Raw genomic sequence first — 27,207 nt, 5'->3', positions numbered from 1 at the left:
CACTGGCTTGCAGCCAGGACTGAGAACGCCGTCCCTAGGTGGAAGGGCAGCCAGCTCACCGCATGCTCAGCAGAGGCCGTCTTACAGAACGAAGAGGCTTGGGGTGCCTGGGGCAGGAACCCAGTGCTGACCCTCAGCAGAGGCCGTCTTACAGAATGAAGAGGCTTGGGGTGCCGGGCAGGGACCCAGTTCTGACCCTCAGCAGAGGCCATCTTACAGAACGGAGAGGCTTGGGGTGCCGGGCAGGGACCCAGTGCTGACCCTGGTGCCTTCACCCTTTGCTATGTCACCTTGAGCACATTTCTGCTCCTTCCTGGGACTCAGTTTCCACATATGTGCCCCAGAGAGGTTGGCATTGAAGAGTGGCTTTCAGGCTCTGCTCACAGAGGCTTCTGAGCCTCCTCCTTGGTTAGACAAAGCAGCTCCCCTCGGTCTCCCCCAAACTCTGTTTGGTGTACAGCTCTGGCCTGCCTGTGCGGAGAGCAGAGGAGGCAGATGCATCTTTAACTCTCAACTACGTGGACTTTGTAGAAGGGGTGTGTGTGTCCGCCGTGTTCCAGGGGCAGGAAGACGTGGGATTGAGGAAGGGCAGTGAGCTCCTGGACCGCGTTCTTCTGGTGAGGCTGGTGGGGCTGGGAATCTGGGACCTCAACGAACAGAGAGGGACAGCTGGCATCCTGAGCGCTCTGAGCCTTGGTCTCCCCTGCTGCCATGGGCCAGCTCATTGGGGACCTTGGTGGTCATCTCATCAACCTTTCTGTTCTCAGCGACAGAGAACCTTTCCCATCAGTTTCCCGGCTCTAAAATGCCTAGTTTTGTTTTCCCAGAGGTGGAGGTCCTAAGAGCTGGGAGGGAGAGGGTGGGTTTGAGTTTGCAAGGGAGTGGGGACAGAGCTGGCTTGAGTCCTGACTCTGTCCCTCACCAGCTGCGTGGCTTTGAGCAAGTCGCCTGTCGTCTCTGAGCCTCCCTTTTCTTATCTGTAAGGTGGGGGAACAGTACTGACATCCGGTGGCCTGGGGCGCCGTCTGCACCATCACTCTCACCATCATCCTCGCCACTGACAGGGTGGACGAGTCTAAAGGCAGGCCTGAGCTGTCTGGACGCCCAGGAGCGCGTGAGCTCATGCTGCGTCCCCCCACGCCCCCTGGGCGGGGTGGCAGGTCCAGCATTTCTGAGACACCCCTCCTTAGCTATGTCCTCAGACTTCACTGGACATCAGGTGGTTTAAAAGAGCTCTGCGTGCAGAACTTATGGTTCTGGAATCGGCATTTTCAACAAGTAGGTCTGAGGTTGATGCCGTGAGGGTGACCAGCGGTCCCTGCTTGCCTAAGACTTTCTAGGTCTTATTACTGAATGTCCTGCACCCCAGGAAATGCCCCGGTCCCTGGCAACCAAAACTGTGGGTCATTCCATCGTGTTTTTCCCAGCGCGCACCAGCTCCCAGGCTGTGGCGTCCTGAAGCTGCCTGAGAGGACTTGGCGATGCAGAGGGTCTTGGACGGTCCTGCATGTGGGGGAGGGCACAGCCCCCAGCTGTGTGTGCCCAGGGCTGGGCTGGGGTGCCATCTGGAGCAGCAGGCTGTGCTCAGGGTGGTCTGACGGGAGGCGGAACTTCATCCAGGTAAGCCTCGGGCCACCTCCCGTGCCCTCCAGGCACCGGGGAGCTCAGATCCTCCCATCCTGCTGCAGGGCTTCCCCCAGCAGCTGCCGCTTCAGTCTTCCTAACACACAGCTGTGTGGGGGGTATAAACCCTGAACCGGGGGTCTGATCTCTTCTGGGCCCCAGTTTCTCCAGCAGGGAAACAACGGCGCAGGTGCAGGGGCCTTCAACTTTCGCTCATTCTGTTCAGCATACAAACACACTCATCTCCTCCGCTCATCACCCCCACTTAATCGATGCCGACACAGAGAGGTCCAGGCCACGCAGCTAGTGAGAGTGGAGCTGGACCGGAACCCAGGCGACCTGACCCCAGAGCCCTCAGGCTTAGCCTCCTCACCACGGCTCCACCGGTCACCCTCGTACTCAGGAACCACCGCTAGCTCCCACTACATAGGAATGAAATGACAACGAGCTCGTTGCAGCCTGAGTTCGCCCTTGACCTCCTCCGCTTGGGAACCCCTTCCCTTTAGCTGTGTCTCCTCCTTGCCCTTAGTTCACCCCTTCCTCCGAGAAGCTTCCCCAGACGCCCCAGTCCCAGCCTCAGCCTGCTCCCGTACGCCCACCTCCTATGTCCTAATGTACCTTAATAACCCCGTCCCCCTTCCTGGCCGGTGGTTTTCCAAGACTGCCCCATCTGTTATTGTGTTTGAGCCTCACAGTTGCCTGCGGTTGGCCCAGTGGCTGTCATTGCCCCGCTTTAAAGGCAAGGCTGCAGGGCCAGGTGAGTTGTTTAAGGGCACTTGGCCGTAGGGCAGCCCGGCCTGGTCTAGAACCTGTGTCCTGACCCTGGTGCTGGCACTCCTGAGCCCCTGGCTTCTTTGGGACCCTCCTGCACAGGGCTGCTTCCGTCTTCATCTGGGGTCCCCCTGGAGGCTCACATGGGGCCTGGGCTGGGAAGGTACAGGAGAGCCGGGCTGAAATACCCCAAACCACAGTCTGCAGCCTGGGAACTGGGTGGGCGTCACGTCTGAAGGACCACCCAAGCTGTGCCGCTCTAGCTGGGGAGGCCTGGGGTCCAAGGAGCACCTGGGTTGTCGGGGGGGGGGGGGGCGGTGCTGGGGGGCCTTTCACACCAGGTCCAGCTGCGTGAGTCTCTGTGTCTCTGGCTTCCGTATCTGTCTCTCCGTCTCTGTGTCCCCACACCTCTCACTGCAGGCTCTCCCTGTCCCCCGACGGTCTGGCTCACAGACCCAGGGCTCAGCATAATAGAGTTCTGGAAACATCAGCTTTGGGAGTCAGTTACCAGATAAAACCCAGGACACTCAGTTAAACCGGAAGTCCAAACAATGAGTAATGTTTTAGTCGAAGGATGTCCCGAATATCGCACGGGGTGTACTTACGCTAAGGTAACTGTTTGTTGGTTACCTGACATTCGAGTCTGACTGTATGTGCTATAGTTTATTAAACCTGGCAGCCCTGCCTGGGAGGAGACACAGGTGTGTCAGCTCCTCCTACCGGGTGAGGACGCCTAGCAGGCCAAGCCCTGGAGAGGGACCCACCTGATGGAATACTGTTTGGGCCCTGTATATTTCTCTTTCTATAAAGGGAAGCTGGGCTGAGAAGTGCCAGAATCATGCCAGCAGAGGAGTGAAGGAGGCCTGCTTTCTTCCATGTGGAGGCAGAGAAAGGAGAGGGCCTTGGGGTGGAGTGGGGGGAACTATGGCCAGCAGTGCAGCTTGGGCATGCCTCTTGCCCATCCTGAGCCTCGGTTTCCCCACATTAAATGGGACTGTGCAGAAGCTTAGATGAGTTGATATTTGGGAAGCCCACCATGCTAATCATGCAGGGGAGGGGTCCTGGGGGTTTCAACTTCTGTTGTCGTTATGCCTGGGTAAGAAAGTGGACTCAGGAGCCAGGAGGCCTGGATGTGGATCCCAGTCCTGCCACCTACTAGCTCCATGAGCTTGGACAGGTTACTTTAACCTCAGTTTTCCCGTCTGTAAAATGGGAGATAATAATAGTACCTATCTGGGTTTTTTTTAATGGATTACATGACAATATATGTAATGAAACTTGAATACGGCTGGCACATAGCAAGAGCTCAGCCAGTTGTCCCCCCGCTGGGGTGTGTGCCGCTTCCTCCAGGAAGCCTTCTGGGTCCTCTCCCCACAGAGGCCTCTCCCTGTGTGACCCCACTGCCTCCTGACCCACCTTTTGCCCTGGGCAGGGCTGTCCTCAGCACTCCAGCTGGCTTGAAGGCTCTGGGGCCGTGGGCGCTCCTTCCCGCATGCGCATGGGCACCCTACACACACACCATCAGGAGGAGCAGACTGGTTTCAAACAAGACGCCCGACCAGCTAGAGCTGAAAGGAAGTCCAGGGCCATCAGACAGCACGGACTTTTTAACCCTACAATGAATACCTGGAGAACTCACAAGGGAAATGTTAACCAACACAGAACCTGGGAATATGAGACTGTGTGTATGCGTGTGGGCTCCAAGTTTGACTCCTAGGAGCTTGCTGGAAGGATCTGAGAAGCCTGGGGTAGTCTGGGAAGGCTTCCTGGAGGAAGCAAGAGTTTGAGCCAGAGTTCAAGCATCTGAACGAGGGCTGCCCTCTAGCACTTCCCATGGCTTGCATCCTTCCCAGGTCAGTTCCCGAGGGCACAGAGACGTTCGAGGTCTACGGAACCCCCGGCGTGGACATCTACATCTGCCCCAACGTGGAGAGGGACCGGGAGCGTGCGGATGCCCGGCGGTGGCACTTTGACATGGGCTCCCAGATCATCGTGGTCATGAACTCTCCCAGCAACGAGCTCAACGACAGTCACGTGAGTGCACCCCCTTGTTTGGGGGTGACTGGGGGTGGGGAGGCGACCCAGCTCCCTGAGGGCCCAGTGCCCTCTCTTATCCAGAATGCAGGGTAACCCAGAGGGCAAGAGCCTGGCCCTGGAGCCGCCAGCTCTGCAACATACGAACACAAGCCGTGGGTCTGCTGGCCACTCTCGTCTCCTCTCGGAGCCTCAGTTTCCCCACCTGAGGCTGAGGGTTGATTCGTGGTCCCCGTTACTATGAATGAGGGAGAGAAAGCAGAGGTGGACAGGGGAGCAGCTGCCTCGGGGGCCCCTTCCCTAAGGGCCTCACCTTCCCTAACCTGCCGCCTTCCTGACACCACTCCCTTCTCAGGCAAGGTGCCTGCCCTCCTCTCCTCTCTCTGCCCATTCAGCCACAAGAGCGAGCCTACCACGGCTGGGCTGGAGGCAGTGTTCTGGCCCCTGGGCAGGGGACATTCGAAAAACGGAGGAGATGGGTGGTCCATGAGCTTGGTGCAGTGGGAGCCAGGTCTGTCATGCAGGCGCAGGCTCCCGCTCCACATCAGGAGCGCCATTTCGGGAAACTGGCCCTTTGAGGAGCACTGACCGGGCGCCCAGTACTAGGCAGCGTGCCCTCGTCCAGCCCTGATGACGGCCTCAGAGGCGGGGTCTCATGTGCGGTTCTCAGGGGAGGCACTAGGGTTCAGAGCAACCATCCCGGGGCCACAGAGCTGGTCAGTGGGGGAACTAGAGCTCAGGGGTCAGACCTGCCTGACTCCTGGGGACAAGCTCCCTCCGTGAGCCCCACGTCTTTCCCACCCAGGGATCCAAATTAGCCTATCCAGGGAGTTTCATGCGGCAGGTGGGGCAGGATTCCACGAATCTGTTTTACAAGGAGATAGACCAAGAAGGGGCATGGCTTACCTGAAGTCACGTGATCAGTGAGTAGCCAAGTGGGTGAGGGTCAGGACAGAGGCCCCTGGAGCCCGGCGAGAAGGTGGGCCAGCCTGCAATGGGCGCCCAGCACTGAGCCAGGGACAGTGCGGAGGCTGCCACTCTCTGAATTCCTTGGCCCTGAGGACCACAGGGACAGAGGAGGGCCATGAGAACATCCCTGCCTTTGTCTGGGGTCCAGGTAACCATGTGCCTGAAGCGAGCATCCCTGCTGGGGCTTGACACTTGGGGGTTCGCAGCTGCAGGATTTCGGGGCTCTCAGGACTGAGGAGGGACGGGTCTCGGTAAGTTCCTGAGCCCCCTGGGAGACAGGACATCAGAGCCCGAGAGCTGAGGGACCGCATCAGGAGGGAGGGTCCCGGAGCAGGGCGGAGGGTGAAACGGCTTCGATGCATCCGCCTGGAGTTCGCTTTATCATCATCGCCGTCTTCAGCCTCACCTTTAACAGCTGTCGGGCATGTGCTGTGGGCACCGTGCCAAACGTCCCACGCTTTCCGGCTTTAATCCGAACAACCTGTCATCAGTCCCACGGAGCTATCATCTGCGCCGCTCCACAGTGGAGGAGAGGGAGACCCGGACGCACAGTAACTGTCCTGGGTGTCCTCTGCCAGCCCAGGCCATCTGACTCAGGAGCGCTGCACCGGCTCATACACCACGCCCCCTGCCCTCTCATAACAAGAGCTGGTATTTCTTGGGCATTTCCTACCAGATCAGTCTTCTCCATGGATTGTTTCAAATCTGAACTACCGTCCTCTGATTGTAGAGACCTGTATAAAGCCCATATTGCAGAGGAGCAAACTGAGGCAGCTCAGAAATGTGAAGGGCCTCGGTGGAGGTCACAGAACCCAGAGGTGCTGGGCTCGAGTAAAGGCCTGTCCAAATCCCACAGTTAGGAGGGTGTCCCTACGCCCTGCCCAGTGCAAACTCCTCATTTTATTTTATTTTATTTTTTAATGTATTTATTTATTTGGCTGTACCGGGTCTTAGTCTCAGCACCAAGCTCCTTGTTTATCCATGGCAAAACTGAGATCCAAAGGGAACAGGGGCTTGCTAAAATCACACAGGAGTCAGCAGCAGCACTGGGATGCAGGTCTCCATTGAATCCCTCACAGATAGTTCCCATTTTACAGATGAGCTAACCGAGGCATGGAAAAAGAGCGGCAGAGAAGGCTAAAGGAAGAGCTGGGTTGGTGGCTGCACAGAGGTTCCTGGGAGCACCTTCCCTCCTTGCCAGATCCCCCAAGACCTGTGCTTTGGGGCCAGGCTCCTAGTTTCAGCCAGCTTGACCCTGGGCCCATCTCTCCACAGGTTCAGATTTCCTACCATTCCAGCCGAGACTCCTCGCCCCTGGCCTACGCGCTGCTCTACCTCACCTGTGTGGGTAAGTCGGGGGCCTCAGCCAAGGGCAGGGTGAAGGTGGTGTCAGGCTGGATAAACACCAGTGGGGCAAATGGAGAACCGGAACTCAGATCCTGTGGTGCTCAATAAACTTGGACCCCAGCTTATATCATCCTCAAGACAAACTTCAGATGGGTTTGCTGTCTGACGCAGGGTACCCAAAGCCGGTGCTGTGACTGCCTAGAGGGATGGACGGGGAGGGAGGTGGGACGACTCGAGTTTAAGAGGGAGGGGACGATGTATACCTCTGGCTGACTCATGCTGATGTATGGCAGAGACCATCACAATATTGTAAAGTAATTATCCTCCAATTAAAAATAAAATTTAAAAAAAGTCCAGGTGAAAGTCAACATTTTAAAGCTTTTAGAAGAGAATGTCTCTTCAACTTCAAAGTAGTCAGAAGTTTTCTTTAACAAGGCAAAACAAAAGCACAGCCCATTGGGGGCAAGATTGCTAAATTAGACTCTACTGAAATGGAAATCTTCTATGCAACGGAGGACAAGGACAAAGTCAGACTAGGAGAAGCAATTTGCAATGCGTATGCCTGGATCAGCGTTTGCAGGTAATGGAGAATGCTGATCAATAAGAAAGAACAACCAAACAATTAATAGAAATAAGCAAAAGACAGAAACCAGCAAATCACAGTGGAGAAAATCCTAGTGCTCAGAACCCAAATGAAAAGATACTCAGCATAGAGCTGCCAAGGATGTAGGACTGAAACTCCTTCTACCAGGCGTGGGGTTCACGCTGGGGCAACCATTTCGGAGGGCAAGAAAGTTAGCAAGAGAGTTGAAAAGGCTCTGCCTGCAGGAGGCGTGTTAGGAAGCAGAGCCGCTGAGTTACAGGGAGGGAACATTTCAGCTGTGATAGATGCTCCCAGATGGCTCTCCCGAAAGGCCTACCTTCTTATATGCCTGCCAGCAGCTCAGGGGAGTGTCTTGCCAACACTATCCGTTTCCAGCCTCTTCTGTTTTTCCGGCCTGAGAGGTCAGCGCCTCAGGGTTGCTTTCCTCTGCCTCCGTTTAGTTAGGACTGAGGTTGGGGATCTCCCTGCCTACGCCTCCCTGGACACACACCCACACCTTGTTTACTGGAAAATTACACATACAGAAAAGTACGTATGTATTGGTTTGGCAAAAAAAGTTTGGTTTTCTTAACACGTTATGGAAAAACCCGAATGAATTTTTAGGCCAACCCGATATGAGTGTGTGTGTGTTGGCGGGGTTGGAGGGGCAGATACAAGAACAGCTAGAAAGCAAAGCCTTGAGCAGCCATCGCCCAGGTCAAGACATAGAACAGGGAACATGACCAGCACCCCAAAGTACCCCCAGGCCCTCTCTGATTGTAACTCGCTCCTTCCCCTACGGTAACCACCGTCTTGTGATAAATATTTCCTTTCCTTTCTTTATGGTTTTGTCATCTGAATAGGCACACCCAATTCATACAGTCTATTTTTATCTGCCTTGGCCTCTGTCTGGGGGGGTCACGTTGTGCCTTTCGCCCCGCCTTACGTTTCTGAGACTCATCCCCTTCTTGTATGGTGGTTGAGTATCTTTTCACATATTTAAAAATCATTTCAATTTTTTTTCTCTCTCCCTTGAAGGTTTCATGTGTACCGTAAAACCTCCCCCAGCTTCTGGGGAGAGTGGTTAAGAAGGTGGGATGGAGGCGGGGATACGAGGGGAAGCTGAGGCTCAGAACCACGCGGCCAGTAGGTGCCAGAGCCTAGGTCCACATCCACGATTATCTGACACCAAAGTCCAGGCTCACTGGCCCATCCCTGGGAGACGAGGGAGCTTCATACAGACCCAGAATGTCCCAGGCAACCCAGGCGCGGGGCAGAGTGTCCCCCAGACAGTGAGGGTTACAGGGGGGCAGAAGAGGGAGAATTCAGGGAAGGCTTCCTGGAGGGGGCAGCATTTGACCTGGGTTTTCACTCTGACCCTGCATCTTCCCCAAGGCCTCTTTCCCCAGCCCGGGGAGGGAGGCTCCAAATGCTCCTACCTCTGGGTAGCGTCTTCTTGGAAATGACTTGCATTTGTCTGGCCCCAGAATGGGCCCTGAGACTGAGGCTAAAAGGCGGAGGTCGTGGGCCTGTGCTGGGCTCCTGGGAGGCTGTCGTGACTCACCCTCTGCCCTGTCCTTGCAGATATCACCCTGGACTGTGACCTGAACTGTGAAGGCAGGCAGGACAGGGACTTTGTGGACAAGGTAGGCTATCTCTGCCTGGACCCAGAAAGGGACATGGAGTTCGCAGCTGCTCTAGGCTGGGTTAAAAGGGGTGAGGTCATTAGAGGTATCCCCCTGCCTCCCAGCTGATGTCAAGGCCAGTGGAGCCAACCCAAGAATGGCTGGGGATTGTCTTTCACTGGCAGAAAAAGCATCATCAAGGACTGTAAGCACACGCGTGCCCAGCCCTGGGCTAGGTCTCCCTTTGTAGGGACAAGTCCTTCTGGATTTTCAATCTAGGCTGGGGGTTGGCAAACTTTTTTTTTTTGGTAAGAGCAAGATAGTAAGTGTTTTAGGCTTTGCAGGCCATCCTGTCTCTGCTGCAACGGTTCGATTCTGCCAGTGTAGGACGAAAGAGCTACATAGTCAATATGGGGAAAAGGATGTGACGGTGTTCCAATAAAACTTTATTTAGAAAAACAGGCAGTAAGCTAGATTGTAGCATGCGGACCCCCTGACCTATGTGAAAAGGAAATCTACCAAGTCCGAAACTATAGAAGAACTCTGGGCTGAATTGTGGCGGCACTGAAGACGCTGGGAGTTCAGAGGTCACGCTGGGCTTTGTGAGCAAGGGAGAAGTCCACCTGAGCTGGGCTCCAGAGTTCGGCAAGAGGCAGGGCGTTTCAGCTGGAAGGAGCAGCAGGAGCCAAGGAGGGAAGACAGACCTCATCCTCAGACAGCTGTCTGTTGGAAAAGGGAATGCTGGCTGGAGGCATGCCACAGACAGCTGTGAAAGAGGCTGTCGTTTGAGTAGCAGGAGCTGCTGTGTTCCTCGAGCTCCTTTGGGCTCAGGGCAGAGAAGAGAGGAGGGCTGAGGAACAAGGCCCGGAGGGAGCCGGGGAGGGGGGCGCAGGCCTGGCCAGAGCCCCCGTCACCACTGTGCTTTGCCATCGGCAGCGGCAGTGGGTCTGGGGACCCAGTGGGCACGGAGCCATCCTGCTGGTGAACTGCGACAGAGACAGTATGAGCTCTGACGACCAGGACAACTGTGACCACCACGTGCGCTGCCTGCAAGGTGAGGGGCGCCCTGCCGGGAGTCTCACCCACGAGGGGGCTCTGAAGGCAGAGCCTGGGGCCAGAGGTTCAGCTTCCAGGCGAGCCTTAATGTTCCTTAAAACCTGCCCCTCCCCAGCACCCCAGCGCCAGCAGGCACCCCTGCCAGGGCAGAATTCTGGAGAGGAGCAGCCTCCTCTTCTTCCCCCTCCAGGCTTGGAAAGTGCTAATGCTGAGCACCTACTGTGCGTCAGAGCCTTTCCCCAAATTCTCATCTAAGCATCCAAGCAGGAGGGTGGCCTCCCCCAAATTCAGAGATGACGATGTTGACACTCAGAGGTCAGGGGATCCCCGAAGTCACTCAGTCAGCCTGCGGCAGGTCCAAGGTTCCTATAAACCCAAATCCAGCCTCCTTCCCGCTGGCATCACTGGCCTGGATTTCAGAGATGCCCCATATTCCCTGGTGGCTCAGCTGGTAAAGAATCCGCCTGCAATGCAGAAGAACCAGGTTTGATTCCTGGGTCGGGAAGATCCCCTGGAGAAGGGATAGGCTGCCCACTCCAGCCTTCTTTGGCTTCCCTGGTATACTCAGCTGGTAAAGAATCCACCTTCAGTGCGGGAGACCTGGATTCGATCCCTGGGTTGGGAAGGTCCACTGGAGAAGGGAAAGGCTTCCCACTCCAGTATTCTGGCCTGGAGTATTCCATGGACTGTGTAGTTCATGGGGGCCTGGAGAATTCGATGGACTGTATGGTCCATGGGGTTGCAAAGAGTCAGACACAACTGAGCACTTTCCACATTCTAAGTCCATCCTGAGCCGCGTGCATGGCCCCATGAAGGACGCCTTGGCAGTGTCCTGGGTGTGGGTCAGGGGCTTCACCCATGAGATGCCCAAGCTACTCTGAAAGTTGGCAGGATCATTTCAGAGACTGGAGCACTGAGGCTCCGGGAGGGAGGGGCCGGCCCAGGGCAGCAGCAAGTGACACTGGGCCTGAAAGGAGAGCCCTTACCCGCCTGCTGCCCGGACGGCCTTCTCACCGTACGTTGCTCCTGCACTCCTGCCCTGGGCCAGGCAGCGGGCTGGCCACTTGGCACTTCTGTTTCTATGGGCAGAGGAGGAAACGGAGGCACAGAGAGGGCAGGAAGCATCTCACCACTCACACGCGTACAGACATGCTCCTGCTTTGGTCCTGGTGGCTCTCAGTATTTCCACGGGGCGGGCAGAGCTGGGGCTCAGAGACCCAGGACTTGGCACCCTCTGCCCTGGGGAGGGGTGGGGTGCTGGAGGCCCCCTGAGCCGCTGCCCTGTGTCTGGCTTCCCAGACCTAGAAGACATGTCTGTGATGATTCTGCGGACACAAGGCCCCAATGCCCTGTTTGACGACCACAAACTCGTCCTCCACACTTCCAGCGCTGACGCCGAGCGGGCGCGGGTGTTCCACGCCTGCGGTGAGTTGATGCCCTCCTTCCCTGCCCGGGGGGTGGGGGGTGCTCAGTTTCCCCACCCAGGCTGGGGTGCAGGCTCTGCTCTGGCTCCGGGGCCGCCTTGAGGGCCCAGAGGAAGAAGCATCAGATGCGCGAGTTTCACGACTGGTTGCCTGGTGTCCCTGGCACAGCCGTGCCCAAGATGGTTTTAGCAGATGAATGCATTTTTAAACATATTTTAAGCACGTTTAAAAATTTTGATTATCAAAACTTTCGAGCATACTCAGAAGCATAACACTGTGAAGAACCCTTATATGCCAACCACTCAGATTCAACAAGGATCGCTATTTTGCTTCTCTTACTTGATCTGTCCTTTCTTGTTTGCTGAAGTGTTTCAAAGCCAGTCCCAGACACCCTGGCTCCTCTGTTCAGTCTGCATCTCCCGCCCACCCCGATAAACCCCAAACCATTGCTTTACATAGCTACAGTGTCATTATCACGAATGCAAGCAAGGATATATAATACTTCAAAAAATACAAATATGTATTTGGATTTTTCTGTAAGATGTAACTTTTGGGGCAACACAATACGAGTAGTAATATGCTCATTTTAGAAATACGGAAGTATGTAAAGTTAAAAATGAGAGTTCTCTACCCAACTCCAAAACCTGAGTCTTAACACGTGTCCTCTGTTGGCCATTTCGTGTGTGTTCTTCCGGACATTTTTTTATGTGCACTGATCGTGCTTGGTGCGTGCGTCCACATTCTGCTGTCCACATGGTTTCTCTCACCGAGTTATGCATCCTTCACGTCTCTCTGTGTGTTTAGCTCTGCTTTGCCTTCCTCCACAGCCGCGTCCTATTTCAAAGCGTGGAGGTGCTGTAACTGATCTGGTCCCGTGAACGTACGGTTTTTGTGGTGTTTTGATTTTGCAGAAATCTTGGTTCCTGGAGGGCAGGGACCGTGCTCACAGCGGTGTCCTGAGCCCTGAACCACACCTCCTAGGGGCATCGTAGGTGCTCAGTAAATAATCTGTGAACACCTTCCACTTGTATTTTATAGGAAAGACACTTAGCTAGACAGGGACTTGCTGGTTAGGGGTAAACATTGCTTTGCTAGATGCCACCGAATTGCCCTCTGAAAGATCTGAGTGCCACCCTAGAAAGGAACGCCCTCCCTGCCCCACCCAGACCTGCCCGCACTCGGGTGTGAGCCTCTCTGTCCTCTGCGAGTGGGAGGTGGGAAGCGGGGGTGGTTGTGTGGCTTCCATCGTGTTGGGGAGGCTGCGTGATGCCTCCTGCTCCCGGGCCCCTCGCGAGGCCCCTCTGCCCCCGCCAGGCCCCGGGGACTCCTGCGAGGCGTACCGGCACGTGCTCGGCCAGAACAAGGTGTCCTACGAGGTGCACCACTTCCACGGCGACGAGGAGCGCTTCTTCGTGGAGGGCCTGTCCTTCCCCGACGCCGGCTTCTCGGGGCTCGTCACCTTCCACGTCACCCTGCTGGACGACTCCAACGAGGTAGGGGCGGCCAGGACAGACAGGGTGGGCAACGGCCTCCCTGCCCAGGAGAGGTGGGTGCCCCCGGCGTGGAGGATCCTGGCCACCCACGGCTGCCTCTCCAGAAACTAAGGAGCTAGCAGCTTGCTTGAGTCCACGGTAGTCCTTGACCCAGCCAGGCGCGGGGCCCCGAGGCCAGTCTGCTTCCCCTCCGGTCTCAACCTGCAGGATTTCTCCGAGTCCCCCATCTTCACCGACACCGTGGTGTTCCGAGTGGCCCCCTGGATCATGACGCCCAGCACCCAGCCGCCCCTGGAGGTGTACGTGTGCCGGTGAGTCGGGGCCGGGTGTCCTCTGACCCTGCTGGCTGCTCTGGCCCTTGTGTCTGCCTGTGTCCTGAACACCCTCCCTGGGCTCGTCCTGAACACTCCCCCTGGGCTCCTCCTGAACACCCTCCCTGGGCTCCTCCTGAACACCCTCCCCCCGGGCTCGTCCTGAACACTCCCCCCGGGCTCGTCCTGAACACCCTCCCTGGGCTCCTCCTGAACACTCCCCTTGGGCTCGTCCTGAACACCCTCCCTGGGCTCGTCCTGAACACTCCCCCTGGGCTCCTCCTGAACACCCTCCCTGGGCTCGTCCTGAACACCCTCCCTGGGCTCATCCTGAACACTTTCCCTGGGCTCCGCAGCGTGAAGAACAACACGTGCTTCGTGCATGCGGTGGCGGAGCTGGCCAGAAGGGCCGGCTGCAAGCTGACTGTCTGCCCGCAGGCTGAGAACCGCAATGACCGCTGGATCCAGGTACCGTGGCCTCTGGGCTGTGAGCGCATCGAGTGACCCCGGCCTGCGGGAGAGGTGGCCCCTCCAACGCAGGGGCTGCTGGGAATATCCAGGAGGACCAGGGTTGCATCCGCCCTCCCCAGGGCCCTGCTCTTTCTAATTGTAGACCCAGAGCTCTCCCCACCCTCCAGAACTTTCTGGAGACTCAGGCACACTGACATTGAATATGACATCCATTCACCCACAGGATCTGGGCTAGGTACTGGGTGGGGGGGCGGGATGGCAGAGGTGGGGACCCCGGCTCCCTGTCCTCAACAGCCTGGACCAGAGATCCTCCATGGAAGGTCGTTTTTGCCCCAGGGATGCTGCCAAACATCCTACGATACACAGGACAGCCCCCACGACAAAGAACTAGCTGGTTCCAAGTGTCAAGAGAGCCGAGGCTGAGAAGCCCTGGTGCAGAGAATGAATGGGATGGAAATCGCTGTTCCAGCTGTCTAAGATGGATCAGGGGTGCTGGGGGCCTGGAGGCGGGTGGAATCACCCTTGTCTGTGAAGGAGATCAGTGCGGACTGCCTGGAGGGGGCATTTGAGCTGGACCAGATTTGGCAAATGGATAATGACTTGTGCGGTTTATCGAGCACTCCCTGCAGGCCATGCCCAGCATCATTTCATCTTCCTGACAATGCCCTGTCAGTGAAGAAGGAACTCTCAGTGAGGCGAGATGCCTCGGGCCGCAGAGCTGGTGAGGGCCGTGCTGGAGCTCCGTGAACGGTGGTCCTGGCAGAGGGCTGGCCTGCGCAAAGGCCCAGAGGTGGGAGATGTGAGAAGGGGCATCAGCTGTGCTCCTTGGCCAGGATCAAGCTTCTGTGAGGGCTTCCCAGGTGGCACTAGCAGTAAAGAACCTGCCTGCCAATGCAGGAGGCAGAGGAGATAGCAGCTCGATTTCTGGGTCGGGAAAGTCCCCTGGAGGAGGGCATGGCAACCCAGCCCAGTGTTCTTGCCTGGAGAATCTGAGGAGCCTGGTGGGCTACTGTCCATAAGGTCACACAGAGCTGGATGTGGCTGAAGCGACTTAGCATGCATGCAAGCTTCTGCAAAGGGTAAGAACTGAGGTGAGAGGCCTTGAACACCAAGCTAAGAAGCTTCCGTTTCAGTTGGAAGTTCGTCCCAGGAGTTGTTTCAGGACGGGACGCTAGGGCAAGAACTGGCTCGGTCTGGATCCTGGCTGTGCTGTTGACTAGCTGTGTGTCCTTGGGCGGATAACGAGACCGGCTGTTCCTCACTTTCATCTGCTGTGATATGGGATGATCGCGGTGCCTCCCCATAGGCGTATTGTGAGGCTACAGGAGTTAGCACTCGTGAAATGCTTGGAGCTGGGCCGGGGACACTCTAGCGAGCTTCTCGCTGGACACACGGTCCATCAGTGCTTGGTTTTCTTTGCCTCCAGGACCAGGGGGCTCAGGACTGACCTGGGCGCGGCACGTGCTCGAAAGGAGGCAGATCTGTGCCTCCTCAGGCCGCCTCTGACCTGCTTGCTATCAGTCCCCAGGGCCGCACGTGGAGGCCACGTGTGATGGCTGGTGCCCAGCAGCCTCTTTGTCCAACTCAGCCCACCCTAAAGCCCTCTCTGCCCCCACTCCCCTGTGACCCAGCACAGGGACACCCTGAGGCCGTGTCCTCGTTCATTCCTGACCTGCCTTGCTCTGTGGCCCTAGGTGAGAAGAGCCCCACCCCCAAACCTCCAGCCCTTCCTCCAGCCAGCAGGTATCACGGCCTCTGCCCGCCTCAGTCCTCAAAGGGTAGAGCAGGCCTGAGGCAGAGTGAACAGTCTTCCCCAAAGCCCTGAGTGCCAGGCGAGGGGGGTAAGCTGCTGACCATCCACCACTGGTGTCCCCCGGGTCTGCAGGACGAGATGGAGCTGGGCTACATCCAGGCGCCGCACAAAACCTTCCCGGTGGTCTTTGACTCCCCCAGGAATGGCGAGCTGCAGAACTTCCCTTACAAAAGAATCCTGGTGAGTGTTCGCAACCACAGCTGGGCCTGCAGGCCGAGGGGCTTTGCCCCGAGGGCCAGACTGGGAGCCATGCTCTTCAGGGGTGGGAGTAGGGTTGCCAGGTAAAATATAGGAGAAGCTGGGTTAAGGCTGAATGTCAGCTAAACCATGAGAACTGTTTTAGCATAAGTATGTCCCATATTCTGCATCAGTTCAGTTCAGTCACTCAGTTGTGTCCAACTCTTTGCGACCCCATGAACTGCAGCACGCCAGGCCTCCCTGTCCATCACCAACTCCCGGAGTCCACAAACACCCGTGTCCATTGAGTCAGTGATGCCATCCAAACACTCATCCTCTGTCGTCCCCTTCTCCTCCTACCCTCAATCTTTCCCAGTATCAGGGTCTTTTCAAATGAGTCAGCTCTTCGCATCAGGTGGCCAAAGTATTGCAGTTTCAGCTTCAACATCAGTCCTTCCAATGAACACCCAGGACTGATCTCCTTTAGAATGGACTGGTTGGATCTCCTTGCAATCCAAGAGACTCTCAAGAGTCTTCTCCAACACCACAGTTCAAAAGCATCAATTCTTCAGTGCTCAGCTTTCTTTATAGTCCAACTCTCACATCCGTACATGACCAGTGGAAAAACCATAGCCTTGACTAGACGGACCTTTGTTGGCAAAGTAATGTCTCTGCTTTTGAATATGCTACCTAGGTTGGTCATAACTTTCCTTCCAAGGAGTAAGCGTCTTTTAATTTCATGGCTGCAGTCACCATCTGCAGTGATTTTGGAGCCCCCAAAAATAAAGTCTGACACTGCATGGAGTATACTAAAAATACATTTATTGTTTATATAAAATTCAAATTGAACTGAGCATGCTCTATATTCATTTATTAAATCTGGGAACCCCAGATGGGGAGGGGAGGCAGGAGAGTGCAGCTGTTAAGAACATAGACTTTGGGGTGGGAGGTGGGAGGAAGGTTCAAGAGGAAGGGGACGCCTGTATACTTAGGGCTGCTTCACGCCGCGTGGCAGAAACCAACCCAACACTGTGGAGCAATTGTCCTCCAAGTAAAAAGAGAAGAACGTGGGCTCTGGGGTCAGAACAGCCCGGCTCTGTCACCCACGTGCTACGCGACCCTACATGAGTAAGTTCCCCTCTCTGAGCCTCGATTTCCTCATCAGTAAAAATGTGTTAGCCCAGGTCTCAGAGATGTTTGTGAAGCAGAGAAAGCACAAACATAGATAGCTGGCGTTATCACTGGTAATAAAGCGGGTGTCTTCAAATGGGCTTACCTGTGAAGCGGAAACAGACTCACAGACACTGAGATCAGTCTTGTGGTTGGCAAGGGGGACGCGGAGAGGGGAGGGGCGGACTGGCAGTTGGGCTCAGCTAATACACAGGATGGACAGACCACGAGATCCTGCTGTGCAGCACAGGGCACTGACTTCAGTATCCTGCGATGAACCACAGTGGAGAAGAATAAGAAAGAGAACGCGTATATATATGTATAACTGAGTCACTTTCTTTACATCAGAAATTAACAAACCGTCGTACTCAACTCTGCTTCCATAAAAAGGGAGAGAATATGTCCTACAGACCCCTCCTGAGAAAAAAGGGGAGACCCCCTTGGCGCCATAGAGAGTGGAGGCTTTTCCCACCCCTCGCTGGGGCATGAAGGTGGGAGGAGCTCTCTCCTGGCCTCAGGACTGTCTAAATTCCTTCTGAGAGACACCCTGGGGAGTTGTCCCTTTTCCTAGATTGAAAGCTGAGGCTCAAAGGACCATCACCTGCCCCTTAGGCCCCGAGAACAGGCCCCTCTAGAGCAGCCAGATACCCGCCCCGTGGCAGGACTGATGGGAGGCCACGCAGAGGACAAAGGAGTGGCCACAGCCCCGGCTCCACATCTAACGGGGGTGTGGGGACCACCTGGCCCTCTCTGCTGTATCCCCGTGACCATGGGGAATAACACGCTCTGAAACGGCAGCAGGGCTGGAGGGCTGTGTATGTCCCAGATTCGGCAGGCATGAGCATGCAGGAAATAGCAGTCAGCTCAGATGTCCATCTTTGACTCAGTGTTTGCATCTGAAGAATGGGTGGCCACTCTCGCCCCATCTTTAAGGAGCTTAGAGCCCAGCAGGTTGGTTCAAGCTCTTCCTGGTGAGCCTGCCCACTCCGAGCCTGACTCCGTTTCCTCAACCAGGGTCCAGATTTCGGCTATGTGACCCGGGAACCACAAGACAACTCTGTAAGCGGCCTGGACTCCTTCGGGAACCTGGAGGTCAGCCCCCCTGTGGTGGCCAACGGGAAGGAGTACCCCCTGGGGCGGATCCTCTTCGGAGGCAACTTGCCTGGGTGAGAGACTGAGGGTGGGTGGTGATGGTGGCTGGGGGAGGGCCGTCCCACTCCTGGAAGAGAAGCAGAGAGGATCAGTGATGAAATGGCAGTCCTGCCCCCCAGACATCGTCCACACTCGTCTCAAGGGGTCTGAGACGCCCAGAGCAAGCAGGGCCCCAAGAGCTCATTCCGTCCAACACTCTCATTTTACAAGTGGGCCCAGAGAGGGTGAGTCACCCAGGGAAGGTCACACAGGAGGCAAAGTTATGACCAGACTTGTGTCTTCGGATTCAAAAAATAAATCCATGTCAATACCAGTGAATAATTATAGAAGAAAACGGTTTTAAGCCTCAACAGTCCCAGGAGAAATTGCATTTAAATCAAGGCTTGTTCACACTGCGATGTAAATGATTAATATCAGATCTTTCCCCGAGAGCGAAAGGGGGGTACAGGACATGAAAACGGAGACAGCAGTGACGCAAAGAAGGGGAGTAACACGATACAGGGGTGCTGACGGAAAACAAAAGGAATCGTGTGACAACGGTTATTTGCTGTGGGAAGACAGCAAGACAGAGCCAACCAAATTCAGCAAAGTGGTTAGAACAGACTTGTGCTCAGATAACAGGTGAAACCAGAAGCTTTGAAGGGGACCACCTGTCCTCAAACGCATGATCTCACAGACAGAGGACGTTTGGGCCATGCCATTCAATACTTTTTCAGAAGGCAAGAGTAAAAGGGGGTTTGAGTTCACGAAAATAAAATCCTGGGGCTGTGAGACAAGATCACCCTCTCTCCCTGCTGATATGTGGGAAGCTGAGGCTGCAGCAAGAGAGATGTCAGTTAGACTCTAAGAAGAACTGCCCAGCAGCGGGTTGAATATGCGGGTGACATCTGTCACTTGGAGAACATGAGGGTGGGTCTGAGGGTGGTCTTGAGGATCTGCCTGGATGGGGAGACCGGGATGGTAAGCTGTGATTGAGCTGCCTGTGTCTGCCTCGTAGAGAACTCACCTTGAGTGTAACTTAAATGTATATTTATTCATCATCTTTCCTGATTACAAAGGCAGCGCAAGCTTTTTACAGACGTCGCAGAATCTTGAACTCTCGTCCTTCTGTTTCTGTGTATATTCTCTTCAGTTAAAGTTTTTTTGACCCCTTGGGCCCCAGGTCAAGGGGCCGCCGGGTCACTCAGGTGGTCCGGGACTTCCTGCACGCCCAGAGGGTGCAGCCGCCCGTCGAGCTCTTCGTGGACTGGCTGGCGGTCGGCCACGTGGACGAGTTTCTGAGCTTCGTCCCTGTCGCTGACGGGAAGGTGAGGACCCGGGGGACAGATCTGGGCCCGAGACTGAGCCGAGCGGAGGAGAGGGGCTCAGCTGAGTCTGTTCTCTGCACACAGGGCTTCCGGATGCTCCTGGCCAGCCCCAGCGCCTGCCTCAAGCTCTTCCAGGAAAAGCAGAAGTGGGGCCACGGGGGCGCCCTCCTGTTCCAAGGGGTTGCCGGTGGGTGCTGTGCCCCCATCGCCGCTTTCCTGTCCCCCTTGCCACATCACGGCTCGAGAGGGAAATGTCCTGCTCTAAGGTGGCCTGTCCCCCAGGTCTGAGACCCCTTGGCTCAGCAGGCCCCGCAGTCCACAGCGGGAGCAGAGCTGGCAGGGAGTGCCCCGGAGGATGATGGGGGGTTGGCCGCGGGCACAGCAGAGTCACAGTCTGGCAGGGAGCGCCACGGTTCATGATGGGGGGTTGGCCACGGCCACTCAGAGACAGGGTCCGCTCTGGGGCGTGTGAGCAGCGCGGTCGTACAGGGGCCTCTGTGCCGAAGGGCCTAGCACTCGGGACTCGATGCTCTGCCCCTTCCTGTCTTGAAAGGCTGAATAGTTTGTGTTTTGCGAGTGAGATCTGACTGATCAGTGGAACATCTATTGGGAGCTAGGATCCCGGGCTCAGGAACATTCCTGCCATGGGCCAAACCTCCCTCCAAGAGAAAAGCATTCACAGAACTTAAAAGCCCCCACATGCAACTTCCTACAGCTATTTCCCACCCCCCGGAGCCCAGCTGTAAAATGGAAGAAACACAGTTGCCCCCATCCCCCTCTCTCCCACTGGGACTGTGAACAGACTCCTTGAGCTCAGATCAAACCTGGAAAATTCTCAAATCCAAATTTCACGTACCGGGCAGGGGGAAAGCCGTCTTCATCTTCCTTAGAAGCAGGGGTTTGCAGTGAGCAGGGCCCAGAGAGAGGCTGAGCCCACAGCTGTCGGGCCACGTGTAACCACCGGATGGCCCCAGAGAGCTGATACCAGCGCAGCAGCCACTGATGCCTGGCGTCTCAGTGGTCACCCACCGTGTGCCAGGCCCCAGGCTGCGTGCTCCAGGCATGTGACCCCATCTGACCTCAGGGGGGCCTGTGAGGGTGACTCAGTCTGCTTTACACCCGAGAATGTAGGGCTCAGCAAGGGGAAGTTGCTGGCCCAGCTGCCTCAGGGGGACGCTATGGACCCGCATCTCTACTCCGACAGGAGTGGGGGGAACCAAGCCTGCACGTGGGCAGGTGGGTCCAGCCCTTGGTCGAGGCTTCAGCCCTTCATGAGCACTTGGCTTGGGTCTGAATCACCAGTACCCCAATTTCCCAGCTGCAAAACCTGGGGCAAATCTTTTTACTTCTCTAAACCTCAGTTTCCTCATCTGTAAAGTGGGGGTGTTGACGCATGCCTCGTGGGGTTGCTGTGAGGACTAAATGAGGTGTTGAGTGTGGAGCCTTGGACTCAGGGCCTGTGCAGGGTAAGAGATTAGTAAATGGAAGCTGTGAGCATCTCAAGACATTGGCTCTGACCTCCCCTGTCCTGCCTGTCTCCACGAGCACTTCATCAGGCCAGGAGAGATGGGTCTGGGGGAGCCCCTTTGCCGTGCAGTCACCTCTTGGAGGTCAGGGACTGGGTTCAGCAGTGTCCATCAGGGCGGGTCCTGGTGGGCAGGTGGGTGAACCAGCTCCACGCCGCACCATTAGCCAAAAAACGAGTGATCGTCATCCAATGCCCGGTGGGGGTCGGGGGTTACATTTCCAATAAGGAGCATCACCACTTCTGATGTGCCTGGATGAAGGCCTCACATCCATGCGCTGCGGCAGCCCGCCCTTGCCGTCCTCACACACCCAGGCTTGCTTAGAGGCCAGGAGGAAACGCCTGGGAGCTGCCGGCTCACCAGCCTTTCGCCTGCGAGCCTGGCCTCTGCTGGTGCCGCTCCCACCCTGCCCCTCTCCTTCACAGGCAACCAGGAGGTCAACACCGTCTCCATCAGCCAGGTCCTCTCCAACGGAAACCTCATCAGCTACAATAAGTTTGTGCAGGTACCAGGGCCACGGGCCAGGCGTGGGGGTAGGCATGGCTGGGGACGGGGCTGTGGACAGAGGTCTGAGGCTCACGGTTTAGGACAGCTCAGGGAGGTGGGTGAGAGGCCCAGACAGAGAGTCTCTAAATCCCGGCTTTCACTCGAGAGAAATGAGGGGCCACGCCAGGTGCATGTGAGGACAAGCATTCCAGGCAGAGGGAACAGCACAGACGATGGCCCTGAGGTGGAACGAAGAGGCCTGGAGCATTTAAGGACAAAGCTGGGGGCCCCAGAGGAACGAGGAGAGATGGGGCCACCCAGGGCCCCGCAGGGCAGCGCTGGGGCCCTGGCTGTGACTCTTAGCTCGACTGGAGGCCGTCTGGGGATCCAAGCGCAGGACAGATTCGATCAGACTTAGGCTTTGGAATGATCTCTCTGCTGCTGGGCTGAGGGATCTGTCTTCTATTACGGCAAGGGGCGGGGGTGGTGACAGGAGGTCCCAGCAGGAAGCAAGGGCACTGTGAGCAGATAACCAGAGAGTGGTTTCCTAAAGGGATGATTACAAAGGCGCAGGGCGGTTTGAGGAAATCAGCAGGGGCCTATTCCACATTCCCAGGGTCGGAAGAGGGGAGCTCTCACCTCCCCCAGGCCTGGAGGAATTGGCCGAGGAGCATGTTACTGGAGCCTGGAGGGGTCGTTCCAAACACGGCCACAATATTGTGATTAGCCCCCAATTAAAGAAAGAAATTAAAAAAAAAAAAAAGGTTGTAAGACAGGAGCTGGGACTGCACAGCCACCCTGCCGTGACCCCAAGTACACTCTCCCAGCAGCGCCCCCACCTTCTGCCACCGCCCCCACGGGCTGAGCCCAGCGGGAAGCCTGCGGGTACAGGAGCCCCTGGTTCCCAAAGGTCAGCCTCCCAGGACGCAGCGCAGGGAAGAAGGGGCAGTGAGTCCAGAAGGACAGACAATATCCAGCACAGGGCCCTCTGAGAAGCGCAGGCCCGGGCGGGGGGGGACCGTCGCAGGGACCGAATTAGGGACCATGCCTGCAGGAGGGAGGGAGGAAGCGAGTGGAGGAGGCAGGGCGAGCTGGTCCTTGACGGCCTGCACCCCGGGTCAGGCTCAGCAAAGCGGGGTGAGCCGCGAGCCAGTCAGGTCGGCTTGGAGACACCGTCTGCCTTCTGCCCCTGCGCTTAGCCACTGTCCGTGCGCAGCGGGTGTGGGCCTCGGGCGCCCGCACAGGCTGGCTTGCAGGGCTGGAGCTCGCAGCGGGCCCTCGGCAGCTCCAGTCCTGCGAGGGGCAGCTGTGAGAGCCTTGTCGTGGTCACCGCGTGGCGCAAGAAGCCGGAGGCCCGGCCGCAGGGGACGGCGCTGTACCCGCATGGGGGCGGGGTCAGATCGGCGCGTTTTGGAAGCAGATGGAGGTGCCCGGGACTTGCTGACGCGGAGGCAGAGTGAGAGGAGGGGCGGCGTCGAGCAGGGTTTTCTCTTTCACTGGAGTGCGCGTGCGCGTGGTTAGTCGCTCAGTCATGCTCGACCCTCTGCGACCCCGTGGACCATAGCCCGCCAGGCTCCTCTGTCCGCGGGATTCTCCAGGCAAGAGTCCTGGAACAGTTGCCAGGCCCTCCTCCAGGGAATCTTGCCGACCCAGGGATGGATCCCACCTCCCCTGCACCTCGTGCGCTGGGGGCGGACTTTTTACCCACTGAGCCACCCGGAACCGATTGCTTTATGATGGTATGTTAGCCTCCGCTTTAGGAGGAAGTGGGTCAGTTGTATAACACCCCTCCTTGCCCTCCCGCACCCTCCACGCACCTTTCTAAGTCATCAGAGCCCCTAGCTAAGCTCCCTGTGCTGTAGGCAAGCTCCTGCGGGCTATGTATGGTAGCGTATACACGTCCATGCATTTGGGCCTGGGCAGCGATTAGTTTCCAGGGCTGAAGAATGCGGAAGGGACGGTGTGGAGGGGTGGGTAGAAATGACTCCTCACCTCTGACGTGCCCGTCAGACACCCAAGTGGAGATGCGCAGGGCTGGTTGTGCCTGCACGTCTGAGCTGAGGGAAAGCGTTGGGCTTTATAAAGTGGCTCCTGTGTGAGTGTTCAGTCACGTCCCGCTCTTTGCTTCCCTATGGACTGAAGCCCACCAGGCTCCTCTGTCCGTGGGATAGTGGCTGGGGGGTAGAAATATGGGAGTTGGCGGTGTCTAGTGTTTTGAACGGTAAGACTGAAGGAGATCCCGGAGGAGTGAGGCTCGAGAAGGGAGTGGGTGGAGGACGGGCCACCCTGAGCCATGCTCTCGTGCCCCCTGCCAGGGGCTGAGGCTGTGGCAGGGGGACCAGCGGGTGGAGGACGGGGCACCCTGAGCCACGCTCTTGTGCCCCCTGCCAGGGGGTGAGGCTGTGGCGGGGGGACCAGCGGGTGGAGGACAGGGCACCTTGAGCCACGCTCTCGTGCCCCCTGCCAGGGGGTGAAGCTGTGGCGGGGGGACCCGAGCAGGCATGTTTTGATGAAGGCTCACAAGGAGTAGGTTCGTGTGGAGGGCTGACCTGTGGGCACTTGGGCATCTTGTCCATCCTTAACCAGACGTGCCCCCGTGGGCCTCCCCCCACCACACCTGCAAGGCCTCCCTGACTTCCCCGTCCCCCTCCCCAGAGCTGCATCGACTGGAACCGGGAGGTGCTGAAGCGGGAGCTGGGCCTGGCCGAGCGGGACATCGTGGACATCCCGCAGCTCTTCAAGATGGAGAGGAGGAAGGCCGTGGCCTTCTTCCCGGACTTGGTGAGGCCGTCAGCCGGGACTTTGGGTTTTGTCAGATTAGGCGCCAAGCCTCTACTCCCCCGGGGGCCAAACGCCCGGCACCGCTGTGTTGGGGTTGAGGGGCCGGGGCTCGGGGCAGGGAGACTCAGAGGTCCCACGGTCCCAGCGGAAGGACCTCTTCTTGACCGGTTGTCACGATCACCACGGAATGCTCACTGGCCAAGCCTGCACTCCAGGGCCGTCTGGGAAGGCCGTCCTCTCCTCCCGGGGACCCAGCTGGTATTTGTGCAGTGAGCGAAAGATGGCGTGAGGCCATGCGGGTAGCATCCACCGGAAGGTCAGACAGCCCTTTCCCCCGGCTCCCGGACGCTCACCCACCCCCTGCATATTTAACGTTCCCTGTGTGAGATGCAGAGATGACTCAGGCTGCTCCCTGCTCCCAAGGAGCTACCAGTCAAATCTGGTCGGGGAGAAACTCGCTTCACCTCTCTGAGGGTTTGTCCCAAAGATCTACCTTGTGTGATAAAGTGGTGTGCCAGATCAGAGGTGAAACAAAGCACTTCCAGCCTGAGAGGTAGGCCTGGAGACCCAAGAGGGCTCCGTGGAAGAAGTGGCCTTTGATTGAGCCTGGGGGCTTTGCCTCTGGTGTCTCTGAAACTTGAACTTGCATCTGGAACACGGGGACCTCGGGGCCCCACCCCAGGCGTTCCGATCCCGCAGGGGCCTGAGACTCGCTGCCTTTCTAACAGCGAACCCCCGGGCGCTCTCTGAGGCCCACCCTTCGAGCAGCACAGCTCCCTCCTGCCTCTTTCCCTCCCTCTCGAGCCCTCCCCACCTCCATCCCTCGGAGGAACCAGACTCGCCCATCGTCAGAGGCTTGCGGGCAGCCTGTCCACACCACCCTTGCTTCATCCCTCCTTCTCCTTCCCCTTTCTGACAGTTTGCCCTCCTTGATTTCCCCTCTTGCAAAGCCTCTTATCACTCCCTTTCCTTCCTGCATCTCCAAGGAGGCTTTGCAATAAGGCCCGTGCCCCCAGAAGCTTGTGCAGCGCTCCAGATTCTTGTGTTTGTAGGAAACAGAAGACCACCAAAGTGGGTTTCAGCCAGAGCCGAAGATTTAGCATAAGGACCCCAGGAAGGCCTGTGGCGGGGTGGCCACTGTGGGGGGCGTTAGGAGGGCCTGGAACCAGCTCCTGTTTCCACGGCTACACTGCTCATCCACCCCCACCCCCACCACTGCCTCCTCCTTTTCTTGGCCTCCCTAGCCTCTGTGTCCCAGGGGACAGACATGAATATGGCCACACCGAAGGGCAGACACAGGGAGAGAGAGACTCAGCTCTCCCACCATGGTAACGGCACCAGCCGAGGAGGGAATCTGATCGGCCCCGCTTGGGTCACACATCTACCCTGGTCCCATCAGCTGTAGCCTGGGAATTCAGGATTCCGTAGCACAGACATGGCAGCTGCCTACCAACGAGGAGGGCAGCCGCCAGAGAGAGAAGTTCTCATCGTGAGCTCTGCACGTGCACAGCTGGTTAGGGTTCTTGCCAGGCCACGTCCCTCCCTTGCTGCCTGAGGGGCGAGTGGCTGTTTGCGAGGTGGCTTCAAAGACAGCACCAGGCCCTGCTGAGCATAGAGAAGGTGCTGGGTGGGAGCCGATGCTGCCCCTGACCTGGGCGCCCCCTTTGCAGGTGAACATGCTGGTGCTGGGCCAGCACCTGGGCATCCCCAAGCCCTTCGGGCCCGTCATCAACGGCCGCTGCTGCCTGGAGGAGAAGGTGCGGTCCCTGCTGGAGCCACTGGGTCTCCACTGCACCTTCATCGACGACTTCACCCCGTACCACATGCTGCACGGCGAGGTGCACTGCGGCACCAACGTGCGCCGGCAGCCCTTCTCCTTCAAGTGGTGGCACATGGAGCCCTGAGCCGGCCGCCTCCACCCTTCACCCCTGGGGTGGGCCGTCCGCCTGGGCGATGGAGGCCAAAACAGGCCCCTGAACGATAAGTATCAAGAGACCCCAAGGTTCCGGATGGAGCACCCGCTCGGAGGCCTTTTCCTCCAAGTGTTCACACGCCTCGCCTGCCGCCCGTGCGGTTCTCAGACTTGATCCCCTTGGCTTCCCAAGAAGGACCTCGTTTATTGTGGTCTGTCTTGCAGATCTGCATGACTCACGGGGACTCCTCCAAACATTCCCCTCTCCTTCCCCAAATCCTCTGTGTGGAGCCTAGTTCCCTCCGGAGTCTAGAAACATCCACACCCCTCCTCTGCCCTCTTGGCCTGTGTCTTCTAATGAAGGAAGGACCCACGATCCTGCTTTGGTCTGATTGCCTCTCGCTCTGCAGGGGAACTCATTTGTTAAAGTCACAGGACAGGAGAGATTTAGCCCAGAGCCTCACCCACAGGGAAGGAGCAGAGGTCTGTTAGACTGAGGTGGGACCAGCATTCCAACTCTGACCAGCTGTGGAAATCGCCCTTGCCCAGCGCCCAGCAGAGCACGTGCTTCTAGACGTATGCTGAAGCAACATTAGCGACTCCTTACTTAGCCTGAGAAACATCTCATCATCTGACCTTTAGAAATCTGGCTTGGGGAATTCCTGGAGACTGGGAAGACTGGGTACAAGGGTGAAGAACATCCTTCATAAGACATAAGGTGCTTTAGTGGCCCTGGGGCTCTCTGCAGGAGGGGAGACCCCTGGTAGGATCAGTCCTGGGCTTTCTGTTGACCCCAGGTCAATGTTCCATGTCCTGCTTTCCCTCAGGAGAAGGGGCCTGGTGGGGCCAAACCCACCGAGACCACTCAGGACAGGAGGGCTCTGGGGATGGACCAGTCTGAGCTCAGGTGGGCAGGGAAAGGGGTGTGGTGGCTTTCTCCAGGTGTATGTCCGTTCCATGGGTGCTCTGTGTGGGGCCAGCTGTGCTTCCGTCACTGGCTAATAAATGGACAGAAACACAAACAGCGTGAACCTCATTTGGCTCCCTCTAGACAGCAGGAGCAGAGGGCTTTCTTGCAGCTGAAGCATCTGCTTGCCTAGGCCTCCAGGAATTTGAGGCTGAGCAGCCCAAACGTTGGTTAAGACTGTGAGGTTGTTCCATCTTGGCCATGGGACT

General features: G+C 57.2%; 1 protein-coding gene across 1 annotated transcript in view; it reads left to right on the top strand.

Moving 5' to 3' along the window:
* The window catches only part of PADI3 (peptidyl arginine deiminase 3), a 30,068-nt gene extending 3,067 nt beyond the window's left edge, over positions 1–27,001 (top strand). The window contains exons 2-16 of the mRNA XM_019986086.2: positions 4,248–4,428; positions 6,673–6,745; positions 8,912–8,973; positions 9,889–10,006; positions 11,308–11,433; positions 12,747–12,925; positions 13,133–13,236; positions 13,593–13,704; positions 15,593–15,700; positions 17,882–18,033; positions 19,182–19,326; positions 19,411–19,513; positions 21,278–21,357; positions 23,994–24,119; positions 25,790–27,001. Of these exons, the coding sequence (XP_019841645.2) occupies positions 4,248–4,428; positions 6,673–6,745; positions 8,912–8,973; positions 9,889–10,006; positions 11,308–11,433; positions 12,747–12,925; positions 13,133–13,236; positions 13,593–13,704; positions 15,593–15,700; positions 17,882–18,033; positions 19,182–19,326; positions 19,411–19,513; positions 21,278–21,357; positions 23,994–24,119; positions 25,790–26,023 (1,903 nt within the window). The 3' untranslated portion in view covers positions 26,024–27,001. The remainder of the gene's footprint in view (positions 1–4,247; positions 4,429–6,672; positions 6,746–8,911; positions 8,974–9,888; positions 10,007–11,307; positions 11,434–12,746; positions 12,926–13,132; positions 13,237–13,592; positions 13,705–15,592; positions 15,701–17,881; positions 18,034–19,181; positions 19,327–19,410; positions 19,514–21,277; positions 21,358–23,993; positions 24,120–25,789) is intronic.
* The last annotated feature ends 206 nt before the right edge of the window (positions 27,002–27,207 follow it).

This window comes from Bos indicus, chromosome 2, assembly GCF_029378745.1.
Source record: "Bos indicus isolate NIAB-ARS_2022 breed Sahiwal x Tharparkar chromosome 2, NIAB-ARS_B.indTharparkar_mat_pri_1.0, whole genome shotgun sequence".
NCBI classification, from domain to species: Eukaryota; Metazoa; Chordata; class Mammalia; order Artiodactyla; family Bovidae; genus Bos; species Bos indicus.
Note: the sequence above shows the minus strand (reverse complement) of the source record. Positions and strands in the feature narration are given on the sequence as shown.